The following is a 21,304-nucleotide window of genomic DNA, read 5'->3' as shown; positions in this document are numbered from 1 at the left end:
CTCTGAAAGCTGCCTCTCTGACAAAATGTTTTGTTACTTGTACAGATAATTCTTGACATGGCTTTTGGTGTCAAATTTCATTATATAAGTCTGCAAAATACACTTTGAGGCATTGCTGGACGAGGAACCAATTAGGTCAGAGAGTTTTGGATACATTTTTCAGCCAAGTGTTGGATGATCTGAAGTTTATGGAGGGTGGAAGTTGGCAGGCCAGCCAAGACAACATTGGAATAGTCAGTTCTAGTGGTAACAAAGGAACTGGATGAGGGTTTCAGCAGCCGATCAGCTGAGCTAGGAAGAAAGACAAACAATGTTACAGAAGTGGAAATCGGAAGTCTTGGTGAGAAGGTGATACGGGGTCAGAAGCTCAGCTTAGGGTCAAGTCGATGCGCTGATTCTGTGTCAGACAGTAACCATGGGAAGCAATAGAGTAAATGGCAAGAGAGCAGAGATTGTGGCATGGAAAATGGCATCATTCTGCCCAATATTTAATAGGCGGAAACTGCTATGTGACAAACCAGAGTGCCGCCAACCATTTACAAAAGGTTGTGAATGTAGCCCAATCCATCACGCAACCCAGACTGCCGTCCATTGAATCTGTCTACACTTCCCGCTGCCTCGACAAAGCAGCCAACATAATGAAGGACCCCACGCACCCCGGACATTCTCTCTTCCACCTTATTCCGTCGGGAAAAAAAATACAAAAGTTTGAGGTCATGTACCAACCGACTCAAGAACAGCTTCTTCCCTGCTGCTGTCAGACTTTTGAATGGATTTACCTTGCATTAAGTTGATCTTTCTCTACACCTTAACTATGACTGTAACACTACATTCTGCGCTCTCTCGTTTCCTTCTCTTATGAACGGTATGCTTTGTCTGTACAGCGCGCAACAAACACTACTTTTCACTGTATACATGTGACAATAATAAATCAAGTCAAATCAAATCAAAGCCTGATCCTTCAATCATCTTCTGAGGAAGCCTTGCTGAATTCACTCACTAATTTCTTTTTTGATGTGGAGTTGCCGGTGTTGGATTGGGGTAGGCACAGTAAGTAGACTCACAACACCAGGTTAAAGTCCAATAGGTTTATTTGGTAGCAAGAGCTTTCGGAGCGTTGCCCCTTCATCAGGTGAGCGAAGAGTTCGGTTCACAAACTGGGCAGATGTAGACACAAATTCAATTACAAGATAATGGTTGGAATGCGAGTCTTAACAGGTAATCAAGTCTTTACAGGTACAGACAATGTGAGTGGAGAAAGGGTTAAGCACAGGTTGAAGAGGTGTGAATTGTCTTCAGCCAGGACAGTTAATTTTTTTTCCCCACAGATTAGTTTTGGATTTAAGCTGCATCAAGTACAGCCCTTGTCCTCAGTTCCATGTGCATTTAATTATTGTGATTTATTATTGTCACATGTATTAGTGTACAGTGAAAAGTATTGCTTCTTACGCACTATACAGACAAAGCATATGATTCATAGAGAAGGGAAAGAGAGGGTGCAGAAGATAGCGTTTCAATCATAGCTAGGGTGGAGAGAAAGATCAACTTAATACAATCAAAAGTCTGACAGTAGTAGGGAAGAAGCTGTTCTTGAGTCGGTGATCTCAGACTTTTGTATCTTTTTCTTCTGGAAGAAGGTGGAAGAGAGAATGTCTGGGGGTGCGTGGGGTCCTTGATTATGCTGGCTGCTTTGCCGAGGCAGCAGGAAGTGTAGACAATTTTGCTGTCGTTTTTTTTCCAAAATCATTTACCTGAAGTACATTGCTTTACAATGCAAGCATCATCTCATTATTTAATTCTATTCAAAGCATTCCACATAAATTTGCGATGATTGGGTGCTTGGAGGTTAGCTATGCACATGAAAGAATTGAAATAGAATCTGTTTGTTAGTATTATGCTAACCAAATCTAATGCACTGCCCAATGATTCAAGAGACTTTCTAACCTTTTATGTCAAAAAGCTTCAAATTATTTGGAGCACTGCTATTAATAAAATTAAGTTTCCTGACAGTGTTGCGAGGGCTATTGCTTGAGTTAAAAATGTTTTTTTTTACAGAGGTCCAGCGTTAAAGATTAAAACCATTTCAACTTTTTATTTGAGTATCATACTTACGAATACATTTATCGCCCTCCTTTTCAGTTTAATTCATGGTATAATTATCAGTGAGAAGGTCATGGGCATTTGACCCAAGGCTCCTAGAGGGCCAAGTTAGACACGGAAAATCAGCGGGATAAGTCTTCATTACAGCTTACATGCCTTGGCTCATAGTTGAATGCCCTTGTTAAATGCCATAGTTAAATGCCCTAAATTATACCCTTGGCGTGCCCATGCTGCCAACATGTCAGTTTTAAATTGTACATCAATGCCAATGTCCGAGGGCACAGTGGTTAGCACTGCTGCCTCACAGCACCAGGGACCGGCTTGGCTCACTGTCTGTGTAGAGTTTGCACATTCTCCTCGTGTCTGCGTGGGTTTCCCCCGGCTGCTCCGGTTTCCTCCCACAGTCCAAAGATGTGCGGGTTAGGTGGATTGGCCATGATAAATTGTCCCTTAGTGTCAAGGGGACTAGCTAAGGTAAATGCATGGGGTTATGAGGAGAGGGCCCGGGTGGGATTGTGGTTGGTGCAGACTTGAATGGCCTCCTTCTGCACTGTAGGATTCTATGATTCTATCCGGCATCATGCTGTTCCAAAGTTGCTTGTGGTCCTGGCTGACCTCCCTCTTTCCACCTTCTGTAAACTCAACCTCATCCGAAGCACTGTTAATTGTACCCTAATATGGGGCAGGATTTTACAGCTTCGCTCATCCCAAAACCGTAAAATCCTGCCCGAGGTCAACAGACCTTTCCATGGTCCAACCCTCACCCGCTCCGATTCCTCTGGCCGGCAGGCCGGTAAAATTCTGGCCATTGAAGTCTGTTTGCCCATCTACGCCTGTACTTGCTGACCCATATTGGCCCCCAGACTAAAACACCTCAAAATTCAAAATTCACATCGTTGAGTGCCTCCCTGGCCTCGCCCCTCTCTCCTCCTGTGACTTCCTCCAACTTTTTAAGCCTCTGGGATCTCTGTGTTCCTCCAATTCTGATCTCTTGCCCATCCCCAATGCTCTTCACTTCACCAGTGGCAGCCATACCTTCAGCTGCTTATAGTCCCGACACTCAGCAAGTTCCTCCCCACACATCCCCACCTTGGAGAATGAATTTTGTCTGAAGCCACTCCCGTGAAGTGCCTCGCAATGTTTTCGCTTTGGTTGATTATTTTTAACGTGCTATTTAAATCGATGTTGTTGTACAAGCGTACGGAGGTCTTAAACTGTTTGTGCTGCTTCTCTTCACTTAATGTTTGCGTCTGATAGATGGTTCACTGCACACAACATTTTCTCATTAATCCTGATCGCTCCACTTTACAACCTTCTAAATGGTATTAACTGCCGACTGTGCCTTAATTATAAACAATTACGTGATGTTGATTCCAGCTCCAAGGCAGCTTCGCCTAAATGCGAGCTTTTCACATCCTGTGCAACGCATGCAACACGTGAATCTCAGTGGCCGAATCTCAGTGGCCTCTCAGCTTCAAAAGCTGGAGAATATTTGGCATGGTTTATGGAGATTCTGCTTTTACTTGCTGTTCAGCACAATGCAAGAACAGCTTTTGTGAAAGCAAGGTTGAAAATTACGCTATATATTGTCGTGCTCTCAATTCCATGCTATCAACATCACCACCACCCCCCCCAACCACCACCACCCCCACTCCTCACCCCGTCCAAAGCTCCCATTGCCTTGTATCACTCCCAAACTTCAAGAGCAAATTGGCCACCTACATTGGTTGATGGCCAAATGGTTGAGGACTCTGGGTCGGTTCTCATTGGAGTTTAGAAGGATGAGGGGGGATCTTATTGAAACTTACAGGATACTGCGAGGCCTGGATAGAGTGGACGCGTGGAAAGGATGTTTCCACTAGTAGGAAAAACTAGAACCAGTGGGCACAACTTCAGACTAAAGGGACGATCCTTTAAAAAAGAGATGAGGAGGAATTTCTTCAGCCAGAGAGCGGTGAATCTGAGAAATTCTTTGCTGCAGAAGGCTGTGGAGGCCAGGTCATTGAATGTCATGAAGACAGAGATAGATAAGTTCTTGATTAATAAGGGGATCAGGGTTTATGGGGAAAAGGCAGGAGAATGGGGATGAGAAAAAATCAGCCATGATTGAATGGCGGAGCATATTCGATGGGCCAAGTGGCCTAATTCTGCTCCTATTGTCTTATGGTCTTACATTGGAGGCCAGTGGAAGTGGCACACCAGTGAGGTAATTTCCATTGAAACCCCATTCTGTAAGAAGCTCCACCTTATTTCAGGAAGCTCGTCCCAAAGAAGATCAGGCTGCCTTTACAATGAGTAGACAACTTAGTCTACCCAAATCAACACCTGCGCAAGAATAAAAACTCATCCCAAAAGCTTTTAGTTACTCTCCAAAAAGTTACCATCTGCTCTGTATAAACCACAGAGATGTAATCAAGAAACTCGACAATGTTTTGGTGGCTACAGCTAGTGCGAGCTCTTTGAGAGAGCCGCCCAGTTAGTATCATTTCCCTGCCTTTGTCTCATGGCTCTGCAATTCTTTTCCCTTCACATATTTATCTGATTCCCTTTCGAAAGTGATTATTTAATCTGCTTACTCCACACTTTCACCCAGCGAATTGTAAATCATAACTCACTGCTTAAAAGAAAATCTCTGCTTCTCAGCATTAGTCCCTTTGCCGTTTACATTTCATTTGGCCATTGGTTACTAACCCTTCTGCTGCCATTGGAAAATGTTTCCCCTTATTTACTGCAACAAAACCCTCATGGCATAGTGGTGCACAGGTGATGAAACGTAGGGGGAGTTGTGAATTCAATTCATAGAAACATAGAAACTAGAAGCAGGAATAGGCCATTCGGCCCTTCGAGCCTGCTCCGCCATTCATTTTGATCATGACTCATCATCAAATTCAATATCCTGATCCTCCCTTTCCCCCATATACCTTGATCCCTTTAGCCCGTAGAGCTTTATCTAATTTCTGAATGGAATCACACAACATAGAATCTTAGCCCAAAAGAGAAAATGCTGGAAAATCTCAGCAGGTCTGGCAGTATCTGTAACGAGAGAAAAGAGCTGATGTTTCAAGTCCAGATGACCCTTTGTCAAAGCCTTTGATTCCATAGAATCATAGAATCCTTACAATGCAGAAGGAGGCCATTCGGCACATCAAGTCTGCACTGACCACAATCCCACCCAAGCCCTATCCCTGTATTTCTCTTCACCTTAATCCGAAAAGGCTAATCCCTTATCCTCAAACTATGACCCCTCGTTCTGAACTTCCCCCACCACTGGGAACATTCTTTCTGAATCTACCCTGTCTAATCCTGTTAGAATTTTATAAGTTTCACTCTTCTATGCTCCAATGAATATAATCCTAACCGACTTAATCTCTCCTCATATGACAGACCTGCCATTCCAGGAATCAGCTTGGTAAACCTTCGCTGTACTCTCTGTAGAGCAAGGACATCCTTCCTCAGATAAGGGCAACAAAACTGCACACAATACAATTCAATTCCCAATCTGTGATCAGGCTTCAACTGCGATTCCTTTGCAATGTTTTTAAGGGGTGGTGGGTAAAGGTTGCGGTGGGGGAAGGAGAGTGTAATGACTTTACTCAGTTAACTGAGGTTCGCCTGTTGGAATATGAGCTCCCTGATTGCGGGCCAAATTGATGGGCCAATCAGGGAGCCTCTTGCTTTGCACTTAACCAGGCGTGTCAGTTCCTCTGGGACTCCAAGTGCAGACTGCTAACTGAAAGCACTCTGCATGCTGTTGTCAGACTCGTAAATAAAGGGATTTTGGTGAAGAGACTTCTGCCTCTGAGGACTTATGAGCGGGAAAAGGGAGAAATGGAGACATGGAACCGGTGGAAGTCAATATCTTGTGTGCTGATGATTTTACAGAGTCGGACATGGCTGATTTTGACGGCAGAAGCTCGCTGCTCTACAGATTCAACCAAAAGAGTGTGAGCACGGTGAAGGACATGATTTCCCTGAAGTTCAAGACTTTACAAAGTGATGGAGTGGTTCTGCACGGAGAGGGTCAACGGGGAGATTACATCACGCTGGAACTCAAGAAAGGCAAACTCTCACTGCAGATCAATCTCGGTAAGAATCTTGTTGCATTATTTTGAGATGGGGGGGGGCAGGTTCTGTTCCTGTTTCCAGTGGGCTGGAGTGCAATATCCTAAGAGAAGCCCAAAGTGTGATTTACGACACTGGGATCTCTTGTTGTGATTGTCCTTACTCCCCTACCCCGTCAATGTCATCACAGAAATCCCAATGTTCAACGTTGGAAAGCCCATTGCGGTACGATTACGTCTCATTATCAAACATCTCTAATGACAGGTCTCCCAAGGTGAGCACCTAGTGAACAGAATGCGCCAGAGGAGTTCAGGTGTGTGCATTACTCAGGTGGGAGAGGATTATGCCTGGGCACCTCCGCCTGGCATTGCCTCCTGGTGTTCGGCCTGGCGGGATGGTATTCAAGGAGTTGGTGTTTGGGTGGGGTTCTACTTTCAATTTTTTGTAACAGGCGCCCTCTAAAAATGATGCCCAAACTTTTAAAGATGATGTGGAGATGCCGGCGTTGGACTGGGGTGGCCACAGTAAGAAGTTTCATAACACCAGGTTAAAGTCCAACAGGTTTATTTGGAACCATGAGCTTTTGGACTCACCTGATGAAGGAGCAGCACTCCGAAAGCTTGTGATTCCAAATAGACCTGTTGGGCTTTAACCTGGTGTTGTGAGACTTCTTACTGTGCCAAACCTTTAAAATCTAAGTTGCTGACGGAGTGGGCTACACCACTCTGCTGAGAAATGGGAAAACTCCCCCCTAAGAGTTTTCACTTCTGCAAGAACTGGACCTTCTCAAGGTATCTCATTAACTCAAAAATGAACCCCATCCTATTACTCTCCATCAGGAAAGAAGTAACAAAGAACTCTGTCTTGAGGATTCCTAAGTATCTTCAGCAAACATTGATATAATTAAACTTTCTCCTCTTGCCCACCACAAAACATCAACTACATGGAATTAAAAATCATGCTCAACCAACAAAACAACATAGATTTGGAGGATAGAGTTTTTCTTATTCACTAAAGAACAAAGAACAAAGAAAATTACAGCGCAGGCCTTCGGCCCTCCAAGCCTGCACTGACCATGCTACCCGACTGAACTAAAACCCCCTACCCTTCTGGGGATCATATCCCGCTATTCCCATCCTATTCATGGGTTTGTCAAGATGCCCCTTAAAAGTCACCATCGTATCTGCTTCCACGACCTCCCCCGGCAATGAGTTCCAGGCACCCACCACCCTCTGTGTAAACACATCATAAAAAATCTGCTTCAGACATCTCTTTTAAACCTTGCCCCTTGCACTTTAAACCTGTGCTCCCTAGTAATTGACTCTTCCACCCTGGGAAAAATAGGCACAAGTAGGCTTACATTAACACTGCAATGAAGTTACGACGAAAATCCCGTAGTCACCCCACTCCAGCACCTGTTTGGGTACACTGAGGAAGAATTTAGCACAGCCAATGCACCTAACTTTTGGACTGTGGAAGGCAACCAGAGCACCCGGAGGAAACCCACGCAGACACGGGGAGAACATGCAGACTTCACACGGACAGTGACCCAAGGCTGGAATTGAACCCGGGTGCCTGGCGCTGTGAGGCAGCAGTGCTAACCACTGTGCCACCGTGCCGCCCTGATGTGACAAAAAATGAGTTATGATCTTTTCTCATGCAAGGTTTGCCAAATGTGACTTGCTAACTCAAAGTTAATGAGGGCTGAATCACGTATACGGGCTTACCTACAGTATTTTTCATTTTGTAATAAAAACTAAAACATGTAAAAATTGCCAGGTAGGCCCTTCAGCGCCTGAGAGGAAGATCATAACATTTTTGTATCAATTCCTGTGTTAGATCTGGCACCAAGTCGCAGGAGGGGAGACCTGATAGAGGTCGACAAAATTATGAGAGGCATAGACAAGGTTGATAGTCAGAAGGTGTTTCCCAGGGTGGAAGTGTCAATGACAAGGGGGAACAGGTTAGAGGCGAGAGGGGGAAAGTTTAAGGGAGATGTGCGGAGGAGGTTTTTCATGCAGAGAGTGGCGGATTCTTGGAACACGCTACCAGAGGAGGTGGTGGAAACAGGCACATTAGCAACATTTAAGAGGCATCTGGATGGATACATGAATAGGGAGGGGATAGAGGGATACTTATCGAGTGAGGGCAGAAGGAATTTTTTAGTTTAGTTGGGGCACCATGATCGGACCAGCTTGGAGGACCGAAGGGCCTGTTTCTGTGCTGTACCTTTCTTTGTTCTTTGACAAGCCATTTCAATGGGACTGATGAGGAAATGCTTATGAAAACATAAGCCTAAGCATAGGAACACATCTCACTGACCCAATAGGTCTGCTGTCATTTCACGCTCCGTCAAATGTTGATTGGCAGAAGGCAGCGTGAAATTCCTGCCTTGGACATCTGTTGGCCAAACAAATTAGCCAGCTTTTTTCCAGCCCCTCCAGGCACAGCGCTGCAGTGGTTGGAAGAGGCACTGAAGCAGCATGCCTGGAAATAAGTGCAGGGAGCTGAAGTCAAGGTATGCGACAGGGGCTCAGGTAGGGGAGGCTCGGAGAACCTGGGGATTCATGAGGGGATCGTTTGAAGTGCTGGAGTGTTGGACCAGTGCAGGGAGAGGGAGGGAGGGCCAGTAATCTCCAGGCCAGCTGTCAGAACCATAGAACTATAGAACCCTTCCAATGCAGAAGAAGGCCATTCCTCTCATCAAATGTGTACTGACTCCCCAAAAGTGCATTTTACCCAGCTCCACCCGCTCCCCCCCACTCCAATCCCATAAGCCTGCGCATTTACTATGGTTAATCCACCTCACCTACATAACTTTGGACTGATGGAGTCCCCATTCCCCATTCCCACTTGATGTGAGTTTGGCCATTCTTCTGTTTCCACCCCGCACCCAGATTTGTATTCACCCGCTTGCCTATAAATTGAGTCTGGGCCAGAAAAGGTACTTAAGTGGAAATTAAGCGGCCGCTACGGGCCTTAATTGGATGAAGGATGGGCTTTCCCCCACATTGTGGCCCTAGTGTAAAATCACCTCCAAATCAGGGTGGACTGGATCTCGAAGGATGCAATTTCATGCCTAACCTTACTTCAAAACCCATTGGGTGGGGAGTGTAAAATTCTGGGTGTAGGGCAGTTAGAGAACGGTGGCACGGTGGCACAGCAGTTAGCACTGCTGTCTCACAGTGTCCAGGACCCAAATTGACCCCAGCCTTGGGTGACATGTTCTCCACATGTCTGTGCGGGTTTCCTCTGAGTGCTCCAGTTTCCTCCTACAGTCCAAAGATAGGCGGGTGAGATGGACTCGCCATGGTAAATGTGTGGAGTTGTGGGGATAGGGCAGGGGAGAGGGCCCGGGCAATGACCTAGTGGTATTACCGCTAGACTATTGATCCAGAAAGTCAACTAATGTTCTGGGGACCCGGGTTCGAATCCCGCCACAGCAGATGATGGAATTTGAATTCCATTAAAAATATCTGGAATTAAGTGTCCAATGATGACCATGAAACCATTGTCAATTGTCGGAAAAACCCATCCAGGTCACGAATGTCCTTTAAGGAAGGAAATCTGCCGTCCTTACCGGTCTGGCCTACTTGTGACTTCATAGCCACAGCAATGTGATTAGCTCTCAGCTGCCCTCAGGCAAGTCGGGATGGGCAATAAATGTTGGTGAGCCAGAGATGCCCATATCCCACAAATGAATAAAAAAACTTTGACAGAGAGTTGGTGCAGACTGGATGGGTCGAATGGCCTCCTTCTGCACTGTCGGGATTCTATGGTTCTATGATTCAATAGACGTGAAATCAAATCTTTGGATCTGAAAACAGCTTTCACAAAGAGGCGCCTAAGCATTTGAATAATCTAATCGTAGAATCATAGAATCCCTACTGTGACGAGAGAGACCATTTGGCCCATCGAGTCTGCACTGATCACAATCCCTCCCTGGCCCCATTCCATAACCCTACTTATTTACCCTGCTAATCTTCTGACATTAAGGGACAATTTAGCATAGCCAATCAACCTAACCCGCACATCTTTGGACTGTGGGAGGAAACCCACGCAGACACGGGGAGAATGTGTAAACTCCGCGCAAAGTGTCACCCAAGCCAAGAATCGAGCCCGGGCCCCTGGCACTGTGAGGCAGCAGTGCTAACCACTGTGCCACCGATCCCCTGATCTATAACACTGAGAGGATATTGTATTGACTATAAAATAGCTGCCTTTGACCTCATTGTGCCAGGACACAATCTTGCAGCGCCAGTATCACCTTGTTTTCGGGTTATTAATGCACACAATCTTCTAATTGGATTTTCTTTGATTTGTCTCCTTTGTTTCTTATTGTTAAAACCTTAGGTGATACAAAGCTGCGATCAGTTAACGGTCACACCTCGGTCACACTGGGGAGTCTGCTGGACGATCAGCACTGGCATTCCATTACAATCGAACGCTACAACAAGCAAGTGAATTTCACCGTGGATAAGCACACGCAGCACTTCCGAACCAAGGGAGAGTTTGATTATCTGGATATTGATTACGAGGTAGGCTTAATCGATCGTGATGAGAGATGCAATGCTTTCAAATTTCATCATTCTCACATACTCCTTTCAAATTTTTATTTTATGTTGTTATGCCCTCAAGCTATGTGTAGCTTACAACTATATCTTCTGGTGACTTTTTACCATTTAAAGTACATCGGACATTAGAGGTGTGAGGATTTATGGAGCTTATGGATTGGGAGCTGTGCATCTTAACTTGCCTTATAAGCTTAAAATAGATGGCAGTAAATGTGAGTGATAGACGTTGAACGGCATGGAATCAGGCCCTTCGGCCCAACTTGTCCATGCCGCTCAATTTTTATGACTAAGCTACTCTCAATGACCCATAAGGGCATTTGGCCCATATCCCTCTATACTCATCTTACCCATGTAACTGTCTAAATGTTTTTTCAAAGACAAAATTGTCCCCGCCTCTACTACTGCCTCTGGCAACTCATTCCAGACACTCACTGTCCTTTGAGTGAAAAAGTTGCCCCGCTGGTCCGTTTGTATCTCTCACCTTAAACCTGTGTCTTCCAGTTTTAGACTCCCCTATCTTTGGGAAAAGGTGTTGACTATCTACCTTATCTGTGCTTATTATTAATTATTATTTTATTAGTTTTTTTATAGGCCTCTCTAAGATCACCCCTAAGCCTCCTACGCTCCAGGGAAAAAAAGTTCCAGTCTATCCAGGCTCTCCTTGTAATTCAAACAAAAAAAGCAGTTGAAATTTCATAAGGCAATTCTGAATGAAAAGGGCTTTGGTCTTCATTGCAGTGTTAATGTAAGCCTACTTGTGACACTCATAAATAAACTTGAATCTTTGAATACTCTTGTTGGGAAGAGCACGTTTCTAGATCCCAGAGATGATTTATTAAGATATGTACTTTTGGCAAGGTCAAAATGGATTGCTCTGACCATGGCATGTAGGATGAAAACTACTGTGATGAATGATTCCTGGTAGTGGGGGGGGGGGGGGGGGGGCAGGGGTTGCTGAGAGAGTCCTAATAGAGGGGAAGGGGTAATCCCATGCTGAGAGGGAGGCAGTCCCACGGTTGGGAAGATTCTGGTAGTGGGCAATCCTGTTAGGTGTGGGAGAAATCCAGTGGAGAGGAAGGGGAATTCTGCTGGTTGGTTGGGGGAGATCCCCATGAAGGGGTTAGTTGGGGTAGGGGGGAAGGGGCTGTGCTGTAGATTTGTTGGGGGGAGCGGTGGGGGGGAGAGATGGTGGTCAGTGTTGATCCGTACAATAGTTACCCAATGTTAGAAGTGGCTTAAATCCTTCAAACCTTTTCTGGGTGATTTTTGATGTAATTTTCTCGGAACCATCCAAAGTTTGCAATTCAAATCGCTCTTTCCGTCACATCTTTGTGGTACCCCCATTCCGCCATTACACTGCCCTGGAACTCAGATGTTACAGCTCAATTATTATTTATTAACAGTTTTCTGTGTGTAATGTGGAGGGATTACTCTTTCAGCGACCGCATTGGGGCTGTGGGGGTGGCCACTCCCAACAGGGGACCCCCTTCTTGGGCTATACAGAGGCTTGGGAAAGGAAGGCCCCCACCACCCCATTTCCCAGAAGCCACTTGGAGGTTGTTTTTTGATGAAGCTGACAGACTTACCAGATGGCTGTGGGGGCAGGAAGGGGGTGGAGAGGGGGCTGGGAGGGGGCGGGGGGGAGGGGGGTGGGTAAAACTGTGGGGGGGGGGGAGAGAACCGTGGTGGGGGGTGTGCAGCAGGAGAGTGGGTCCGAAGTCAGTAAAATGCTGGCTGAGTTGTAAAATGGCTGTCAATAAGCCAATTCATTTCAATGGTTGGCGGCCCGCCCCCAGTTGGTGGGCAGCTGAGCCACAGCCGTTTCCACCTTTGGTTCCCTCCCTATGTCTTCTGCCACCAATTTTACCACCCGTCCCACCTCCCAGCCTATCCCCAAAGAACATCCCAGCCAATGCTAAAAGTTAAAGTTTACTTATTTGTCACAAGTAGGCTTACATTAACACTGCAATTAAGTCACTGTGAAAATCCCCCAGTCGCCTGTTCGGGTACACTGAGGGAGAATTTAGCATGGCCAATGCACTTAACCAGCACATCTTTCGGACTATGGTAGGGAACCAGAGCACCCGGAGGAAACCCACGCAGACACAGGGAAAACGTGCAAACTCTGCAAAGATAGTGACCCGAGCTGGGAATCGAACCTAAGTCCCTGGCGCGGTGAGGCAGCAGTGCTAACCACTATGCCACCCTGCCACTACTGATGAAAGTGCACAAATGTGAACCCCATTTCTCCCAATAGGTTTTCCCATTCCTGCTGAACATTTCCAGCATTTTCCATTTTTATTTCAGATTTCCAGCATCTGCATTATTTTACTTCTAAACGAATAGACAATTTTTATAGATTCATCTTTCTCCCTCCGTGAGACACTCCACCCAATACTTAGTTACTTAGTACAACTCCATAGAGGGAGAATTTAATTGACTTAACCCTGTATCAATTGTTTTTGTCTGACCAATTTGTTTTTCTGTAGACTAGTATGAACCCTTCAACTTTGATATATTATCAATCGATTCACACTTGCTACATATAATTGCTAATTTCAGCAAGTGAAACATTTAATAATGAGTCTATCTGTAATATTAAACCATTCCATACCAGTCAAACCAGATGCTTTATCTAACTTTATCCTCATGTGTTCATAACAGATTAAAGTTCTGTGCCACATGCAATGACTTGTCCTTAAATGAGGCTTACTGAAGTGACTAAACTGACCATTGTGTTGTCAGTACTGGTTCAATAGTTCAATAGCACTTGGCAAAATTGACTGAAACTTCCCTGCTTAACAAGCAGAGACGAAAGGGTATATGATCATGTAAATAAAAATCAATAGTATGATAACATTAGCAGATTTAAGGACAGTCTGAATAATTCTTTCCGTCCTCTCTCTACCTCACTCTCGAAGTTTTTTATATAAAAATGAAGACTGTTTAACAATTTCACATTGGTACTAAGGAAGAGAAGGAACATATATCTGGTTTTCCAAAGCATTGAGCAAAGAAGAAAGAAAATTACAACACGGGAATGGGCCCTTTGGCCCTCCAAGCCCGTGCCGATCACCTTAGTTAAATTTTTAAAAAATCTTCTGCCCTTACTTGGACCATATCCCTCTATTCCCTCCCCATTCATGCACCTATCAAAATGCCTCTTAAATGTTGCTAATGTGCCTCATTCCACCACCTCCTCTGGCAGCTTGTTCCAGGCACCCCACCACTCTCTGTGTGAAAAACCTCCTCCGCAAATCTCCCTTAAACTTTCCCCCTCTCACCTTGAAACTGCACCCCCTTGTAATTGGTGCTTCCACCCTAGGAAAAAAAACCTCTGACTATCCACCCTGTCCATGCCTCTCATAATTTTGTAGACCTCTATCAGGTCTCCCCTTAGCCACCGTCTTTCCAGTGAAAACAATCGCGGTAAAGAATTGGTAGGGGGACTTTGTTTTTGTTGCAGAGCAACAAAATTCTGCACTCCTGGATTTACATAAATGTTTAAAGAAAAGCACTTAGAACATAGAACATAGAACATTACAGTGCAGAACAGGCCCTTCGGCCCACGATGTTGCACCGACCAGTTAAAAAAAAAACTGTGACCCTCCAACCTAAACCAATTTCTTTTCGTCCATGAACCTATCTACGGATCTCTTAAACGCCCCCAAACTAGGCGCATTTACTACTGATGCTGGCAGGGCATTCCAATCCCTCACCACCCTCTGGGTAAAGAACCTACCCCTGACATCGGTTCTATAACTACCCCCCCTCAATTTAAAGCCATGCCCCCTCGTGCTGGATTTCTCCATCAGAGGAAAAAGGCTATCACTATCCACCCTATCTAAACCTCTAATCATCTTATATGTTTCAATAAGATCCCCTCTTAGCCGCCGCCTTTCCAGCGAAAACAATCCCAAATCCCTCAGCCTCTCCTCATAGGATCTCCCCTCCATACCAGGCAACATCCTGGTAAACCTCCTCTGCACCCTCTCCAAAGCCTCCACATCCTTCCTGTAATGTGGGGACCAGAACTGCACACAGTACTCCAAGTGCGGCCGCACCAGAGTTGTGTACAGTTGCAACATAACGCTACGACTCCTAAATTCAATCCCCCTACCAATAAACGCCAAGACACCATATGCCTTCTTAACAACCTTATCTACTTGATTCCCAACTTTCAGGGATCTATGCACACATACACCTAGATCCCTCTGCTCCTCCACACTATTCAAAGTCCTCCCGTTAGCCCTATACTCAACACATCTGTTATTCCTACCAAAGTGAATTACCTCACACTTCTCCGCATTAAACTCCATCCGCCACCTCTCAAAGACTTAGTCTTTGGGTGGCAACTGCTGGGCAGATCACATGCACGGACAGGATTCATGGACATGCACCCAATGTGGGGGACGTGAATGGAGGTGGGTGCAGAGACGGATTTACCATGAAACATACCGTACCTAAGCATGTTATCCTCTTCAGAAAAATGGGATGGCAAAATCATGGCGAGACTGTTCTGTCAATGTCCAGGGCAAAATTCTTGCCTCACGTTGAAACATAGGTATTAGCAACTGAAAACGACCACTTTGGTTCTCATTCTACCATCTTGGTAGTTGCATAATATGACAATAATATTTGCTAGCTAGTCACTGCAATGAATCTCTACCAATTAGTCATCAATAAATCTCTAACAATTAGTCTACAACAGACCCAGATAGTAGGTAAGGAAATGCCCAGTGATAGAGAGATTTCTTATTCTTTCACTGGATGTGGGCGTCAGTCGCTGGGCCACCATTTATTGCCCATCCCTAACTGCCCTTCATTTCCGCGAGCATTTAATAATCAACCACATTGCTGTGGGTCTAGAGTCACATGTAGGCCAGACCGGGTAAGGATGATAGATTTCCTTCCCCAAAGGGCATTAGTAAACCAGATGGGTTTTTAATGACAATCAGCAATGGTTCCATGGTCACCGTGAGACTTTTAATTCCAGATATTTATTGAATTCAAATTTCACCATCTGCCATGGTGAGATTTGAACCCGGGTCCCCAACGCATTATCCTGGGTCTCTGGATTACAAGTCCAGTGACAATACCACTGGGCCACTGCCTCTCCTTTGGGACCTGTAACTCCAAAATTACCTGTTCTTCAACACAAAATCAAAACAGTTCAACTGATCATTTAACCAATTCCTTTCCGTTGAATCCCGCTGTGTGTAAAATTGTAGAATTTTGTGTGTTGGGGGTGTATCAGTTAAAAGCCTTTTCCTCCCCTTTTGGCATGTATTTAATGACTGGATAATCAGCCTAGGCTTAATAAAGAAATGTGATTGAAACATTGAGCTTCACTCCTAGAGAGGGATTGCATACACAATATGCCAGGAAAATATCAACAGAAAAGAGATGTCAGCTACTTGTCACTCCAGTTCAATCGTTGTCACAAGAAGCTCATATGTTAGCTGTCAGCGAAGCACAACACTCGATGATGCATCGCTGTCAACCTTTGTAATAGATTTCTGCCAAGGGCACTGAATGTTGTTTCAGTTGCCTGATCCAAAAGGGAAAAGGATCAATTCCTGACTCAGTAACCTAGGATGAAACAAAATTAGGTGAGTTCGAGTCCAGAACCAGGATCTGAGTAACGGTGCAAACTGGGTGAACATGTTTAGTTGCTCTGTGTGGTTTTCTTTCCATGTTTTTAACATAGTGCATGTGCAGAGCAGACCTCAGCTCACAATATAACACTCAACTGCAACTGAATTAATAATGGCTTTGGATATATGCCAGGGACAAAAAGAGATGCAATTTGCCGCTGCAGCTAAGTACAGCTCAGCACCTCGGAGTTTTGTGATCAAGTACATTGGTGAGACAAAGAAAAATACTTTGCATTGAAGCTTCAGGCATACCTCTCAATAGCTAACCCACCATTTTGGCGCCCATGATTTGTCGCCTGATGAGTTTCTAACATGAAACGGCAACTTGCATGCAGCAGCCCGACTGACAAGAATTAATAGAACATGGAGTACTGAGCATTTTCTGCCATTGTATGAAGTGGGCCAAGAGAGACCTTAGCCAAGAAAGGATAAAAAAATAACAAAATAGTTCTTTTGCTGCATTATCTATGAGTTTCGTAAACTCCCGACAGTGCAGAAGGAGGCCACTCGACCCGTCAACACTGCACTGACTTTCCGACAGAATGCCTTAACCAGTTCTCTAAGTGTTAAGGATGACTCTCCCTTCTTTAGATCAATACATAAGTTATAAAGACCTTCGCCAGAAACCTCCATCCTCGTTCGCGGGTGGGATTCTCTGGAGCCGCTGAAAGCGAATGGTGTTTTGGCTGGAACGGCTAATTCTCCGTTCTCAGTTGCAGCGGGGTGGCCATGGATGAGATAGGAGAATCCCGACGTTGGACTAGAACAGCGCAAGGGCACTATAGTTACTTGAAGATACTGGAGATGTTGTGATTGACCCCACAGGACAGAGAAGGTTAAAGGCAGATTTAACAGAGGTGTTCAAAATTTTGACAGGATTACATAGCATTAATAAGGGGAAACTGTTTCCGCTATCTTGGGTCAGCACGGTGGCACAGTGCTTAGCACTGCTAACTCAGAGCGCCAGGGACCTGGGTTCAATTCCGGCCTCTGGTCACTGTCTGTGTGGAGTTTGCACATTCCCCCCATGTCTGCATGGGTTTCCTCTGGTGCACCGGTTTCCTCCTCCAGTCCAAAGATGTGCAGGTTAGGTTGATTGGCCATGCTAAGTTGCTCCTTAGTGTCAGGGGGAGTAGCAGGGCAAATACGTGGGGTTACAAGGATAAGGCCTGGGTTGGATTGTGGTCGGCGCAGGCTCGATGGGCCAAATGGCCTCCTTCTGCACTGTAGAGATTCTATTCCAAGATTCTAATTGGGCGGTCGATCTCAGAGAGAATTCCAGAAATTAGGGCCTAGGTAGCTGAAGGCACCAATGGTACTTTATTCCTAATCAAAAAAAACAATTAAATCCAAGTAGTACCCACAAGAGGGACAAACCAGATCCAAGCTGACAAGACAAGGATATACATCCCATCTTGGGCTCGATCAAACAAGATCCAAGCTGATAGGATGAGGCATTGCACCCCCTCCCGGGCTTGATCAGACTTTCATTTTAGCCAAAAGGCTGAGATGGCTTTGAAAAATTGCCTCAGGTAGAACCTCGGTTTAACCTCATTGGCTACCCTGATCGCTTACTCTATCCAGGGAAAGCCACGATCTCAGGCGCCAGCACACCCCCAAGTGTAATGGGCTAGCCACGTCCCCTGCCTGATCCTGGTTTCACCCCTGATGTGATGAAAATTGGGAGTGCGCGAGAGACTAGAATTGAAGGAAAACACAGAGCTCAGAGGACTGAAATGGGGAGGAATGAGATCATTGAAGAATTTGACTAAGATGAACATTTTAAAATTGGAGAATGCTCTATTCCCGACTTGGGTCACTGTCTGTGCGGAGTCTGCACGTTCTCCCCATGTCTGCGTGGGTTTCCTTCGAGTGCTCCAGTTTCCTCCCACAGTCTGAAAGATGTGCTGGTTAGTTGGATTGGTCATGCTAAATTCTCCCTCATGAACCCGAACAGGTGCCGGAGTGTGGCGACTAGACGATTTTCATCATAACTTCATTGCAGTGTTAATGTAAGCCTACTTGCGACACCAATAAATAAACTTTCAACTTTAAACTTAAAAACATCTTTATTGTGTCAATCTGATGATATCCATGTTCCACAGAAGGGGTTTCTGATTAATACCGGGTTAAATGTCAAAGGGATATATGATGTGGAGATGCTGGCGTTGGACTGGGGTGGGCACAGTAAGAAGTCTCACAACACCAGGTTAAAGTCCAACAGATTTATTTGGTATCACAAGCTTTCGGAGCACTGCCCCTTCACCTGATGAAGGGGCAACACTCCGAAAGCTCATGATATCAAATAAACCTGTTGGACTTTAACCTGGTGTTGTGAGACTTCTTAAAGGGATATATGTCAACTGCCGAATATATTTCCTGTAGAAATCCCGCAACCATTGTGATGCATGCAATTGTTACTCTTGGTTGGATTTGCTCTGACTTCTCGGGGTGAGAGCACTGAGCTACTGCAAGCTTTAATTTCAAGTTTGCCTTTGATATACTCTTTCTGCAATAATTGAACAGTAATTCAGGCTGTGTAAGCTCAGGTTGCCTATAAGCAGGGGGCGGGGTGGGGGGGGGGGGGGGGTGGTAAGATTGGTTCAGAATTTGTTATTTCCCAGAACAACTCCTCCTTGAATCACTAATTCAGGGAAATGCGTGCACTTCCTGCGTTTTGTTGGATTCCATATCACACTAACTGTTAAGATTTTATTAAAATCCTTCCAATTGAGAACTTTACCTCATGCATGATGCATAGCAGCCATACAGTGCAGAAGAAGCCCATTTGGCCTATTGTGTCTGCACCAACTCTCCGACAGAGCATTTCACCTATGCCCACCCCCACAACCTCACACATTTACCATGACTAATCTCCCCAACCTACACATATTGGGACACTAAGGGGCAATTTAGCCTGGCCAATCCACCTAACCTACAAATCTTTGGACACTAAGGGACAATTTAGCATGGCCAATCCCCCTAACCTACACATCTTTGGACACTAAGGGGCAATTTAGCATGGCCAATCCCCTTAACCTACACATCTTTGGACACTAAGGGACAATTTAGCATGGCCAATCCCCCTAACCTACACATCTTTGGACACTAAGGGGCAATTTAGCATGGCCAATCCCCTTAACCTACACATCTTTGGACACTAAGGGACAATTTACCATTGTCAATCCACCTAACCCACACATCTTTGGACACATCTTTGGACACTAATGAGCAATTTAACATGGCCAATCCCCCTAACCTACACATCTTTGGACACTATGGTTTAGGTTGGAGGGTCACAGTTTTTTTTTTAACTGGTCGGTGCAACATCGTGGGCCGAAGGGCCTGTTCTGCGCTGTAATGTTCTATGTTCTATGTTCTATGTTCTAAGGGGCAATTTAGCATGGACAATCCCCCTAACCTACACATCTTTGGACACTAATGGGCAATTTAGTATGGCCAATCCCCCTAACCTACACATCTTTGGACACTGAGGGGCAATTTAGCATGGCCAATCTACCTAACCAGCACATCTTTGGACTGAGGGAGGAAACCGGAGCACCAGAGGAAACCCACGTAGACACGGGGAAGAATGTGCAAACTCAACAGTCACCCATGGCCGGAATTGAGCCTAGGTCCCTGGCACTGTGAAACCGCACCGACCTCCTCAGAAGACAAACACGGGACACAGTGGACAGAGTACCCTTCGTTGTCCAGTACTTCCCCGGAGCGGAGAAGCTACGGCATCTCCTCCGGAGCCTTCAACATGTCATTGATGAAGACGAACATCTCGCCAAGGCCATCCCCACACCCCCACTTCTTGCCTTCAAACAACCGCACAACCTCAAACAGACCATTGTCCGCAGCAAACTACCCAGCCTTCAGGAGAACAGTGACCAAGACACCACACAACCCTGCCACAGCAACCTCTGCAAGACGTGCCGGATCATCGACACAGATGCCATCATCTCACGTGAGAACACCATCCACCAGGTACACGGTACATATTCTTGCAACTCGGCCAACGTTGTCTACCTGATACGCTGCAAGAAAGGATGTCCCGAGGCATGGTACATTGGGGAAACTATGCAGACGCTGCGACAACGGATGAATGAACACCGCTCGACAATCACCAGGCAAGACTGTTCTCTTCCTGTTGGGGAGCACTTCAGCGGTCACGGGCATTCGGCCTCTGATATTCGGGTAAGCGTTCTCCAAGGCGGCCTTCGCGACACACGACAGCGCAGAGTCGCGGAGCAGAAACTGATAGCCAGGTTCCGCACACACAAGGACGGCCTCAACCGGGATATTGGGTTTATGTCACACTATTTCACATAAATATTTCTGCTTTTTTCCTCCTGAGTCTTTATCATGCGATCCTAGAATCAGAATTTATGTCACACTATTTGTAACTCCCACAGTTGCGTGGACCTGCAGAGTTTCACTGGCTGTCTTGTCTGGAGACAATACACATCTTTTTAGCCTGTCTTGATGCTCTCTCCACTCCCATTGTTTTGTTTCTTAAAGACTGGATTAGTTGTAAGTATTCGCATTCCAACCATTATTCATGTAAATTGAGTCTGTGTCTTATAAGTTCTGTTTGTGAACAGAATTCCCACTCACCTGAAGAAGGGGCTCAGAGCCTCGAAAGCTTGTGTGGCTTTTGCTACCAAATAAACCTGTTGGACTTTAACCTGGTGTTGTTAAACTTCTTACTGTGAGACAACAGTGCTAACCACTGTGCCGCCCTATTCACAGTGTTTTTTGTTTCAATGATTCATTCTTTTGCTCAATGTGAAAGATTGTAGATTGTATTAAGCCAATTTAACAGAAACCACACTTTACAGCAGCACAAAACATTGCCCAGAGTGAACTGAAAACTTAAAAGCTAACCATTGGTCATCAGCCTCA

At 45.4% G+C, this 21,304-nt stretch overlaps 1 protein-coding gene across 1 annotated transcript in view; it reads left to right on the top strand.

Annotated features, from left to right (window-relative positions):
* LOC144504123 (contactin-associated protein-like 5) overlaps positions 1–21,304 on the top strand; it is a 922,207-nt gene that overhangs the window by 381,445 nt on the left and 519,458 nt on the right. The window contains exons 5-6 of the mRNA XM_078229299.1: positions 5,983–6,186; positions 10,516–10,700. Coding sequence (XP_078085425.1) covers positions 5,983–6,186; positions 10,516–10,700 — 389 coding nt within the window. The remainder of the gene's footprint in view (positions 1–5,982; positions 6,187–10,515; positions 10,701–21,304) is intronic.

This window comes from Mustelus asterias, chromosome 14, assembly GCF_964213995.1.
Source record: "Mustelus asterias chromosome 14, sMusAst1.hap1.1, whole genome shotgun sequence".
Classification (NCBI taxonomy): Eukaryota; Metazoa; Chordata; class Chondrichthyes; order Carcharhiniformes; family Triakidae; genus Mustelus; species Mustelus asterias.
This window is presented reverse-complemented; position numbering and strand designations above follow the sequence as displayed.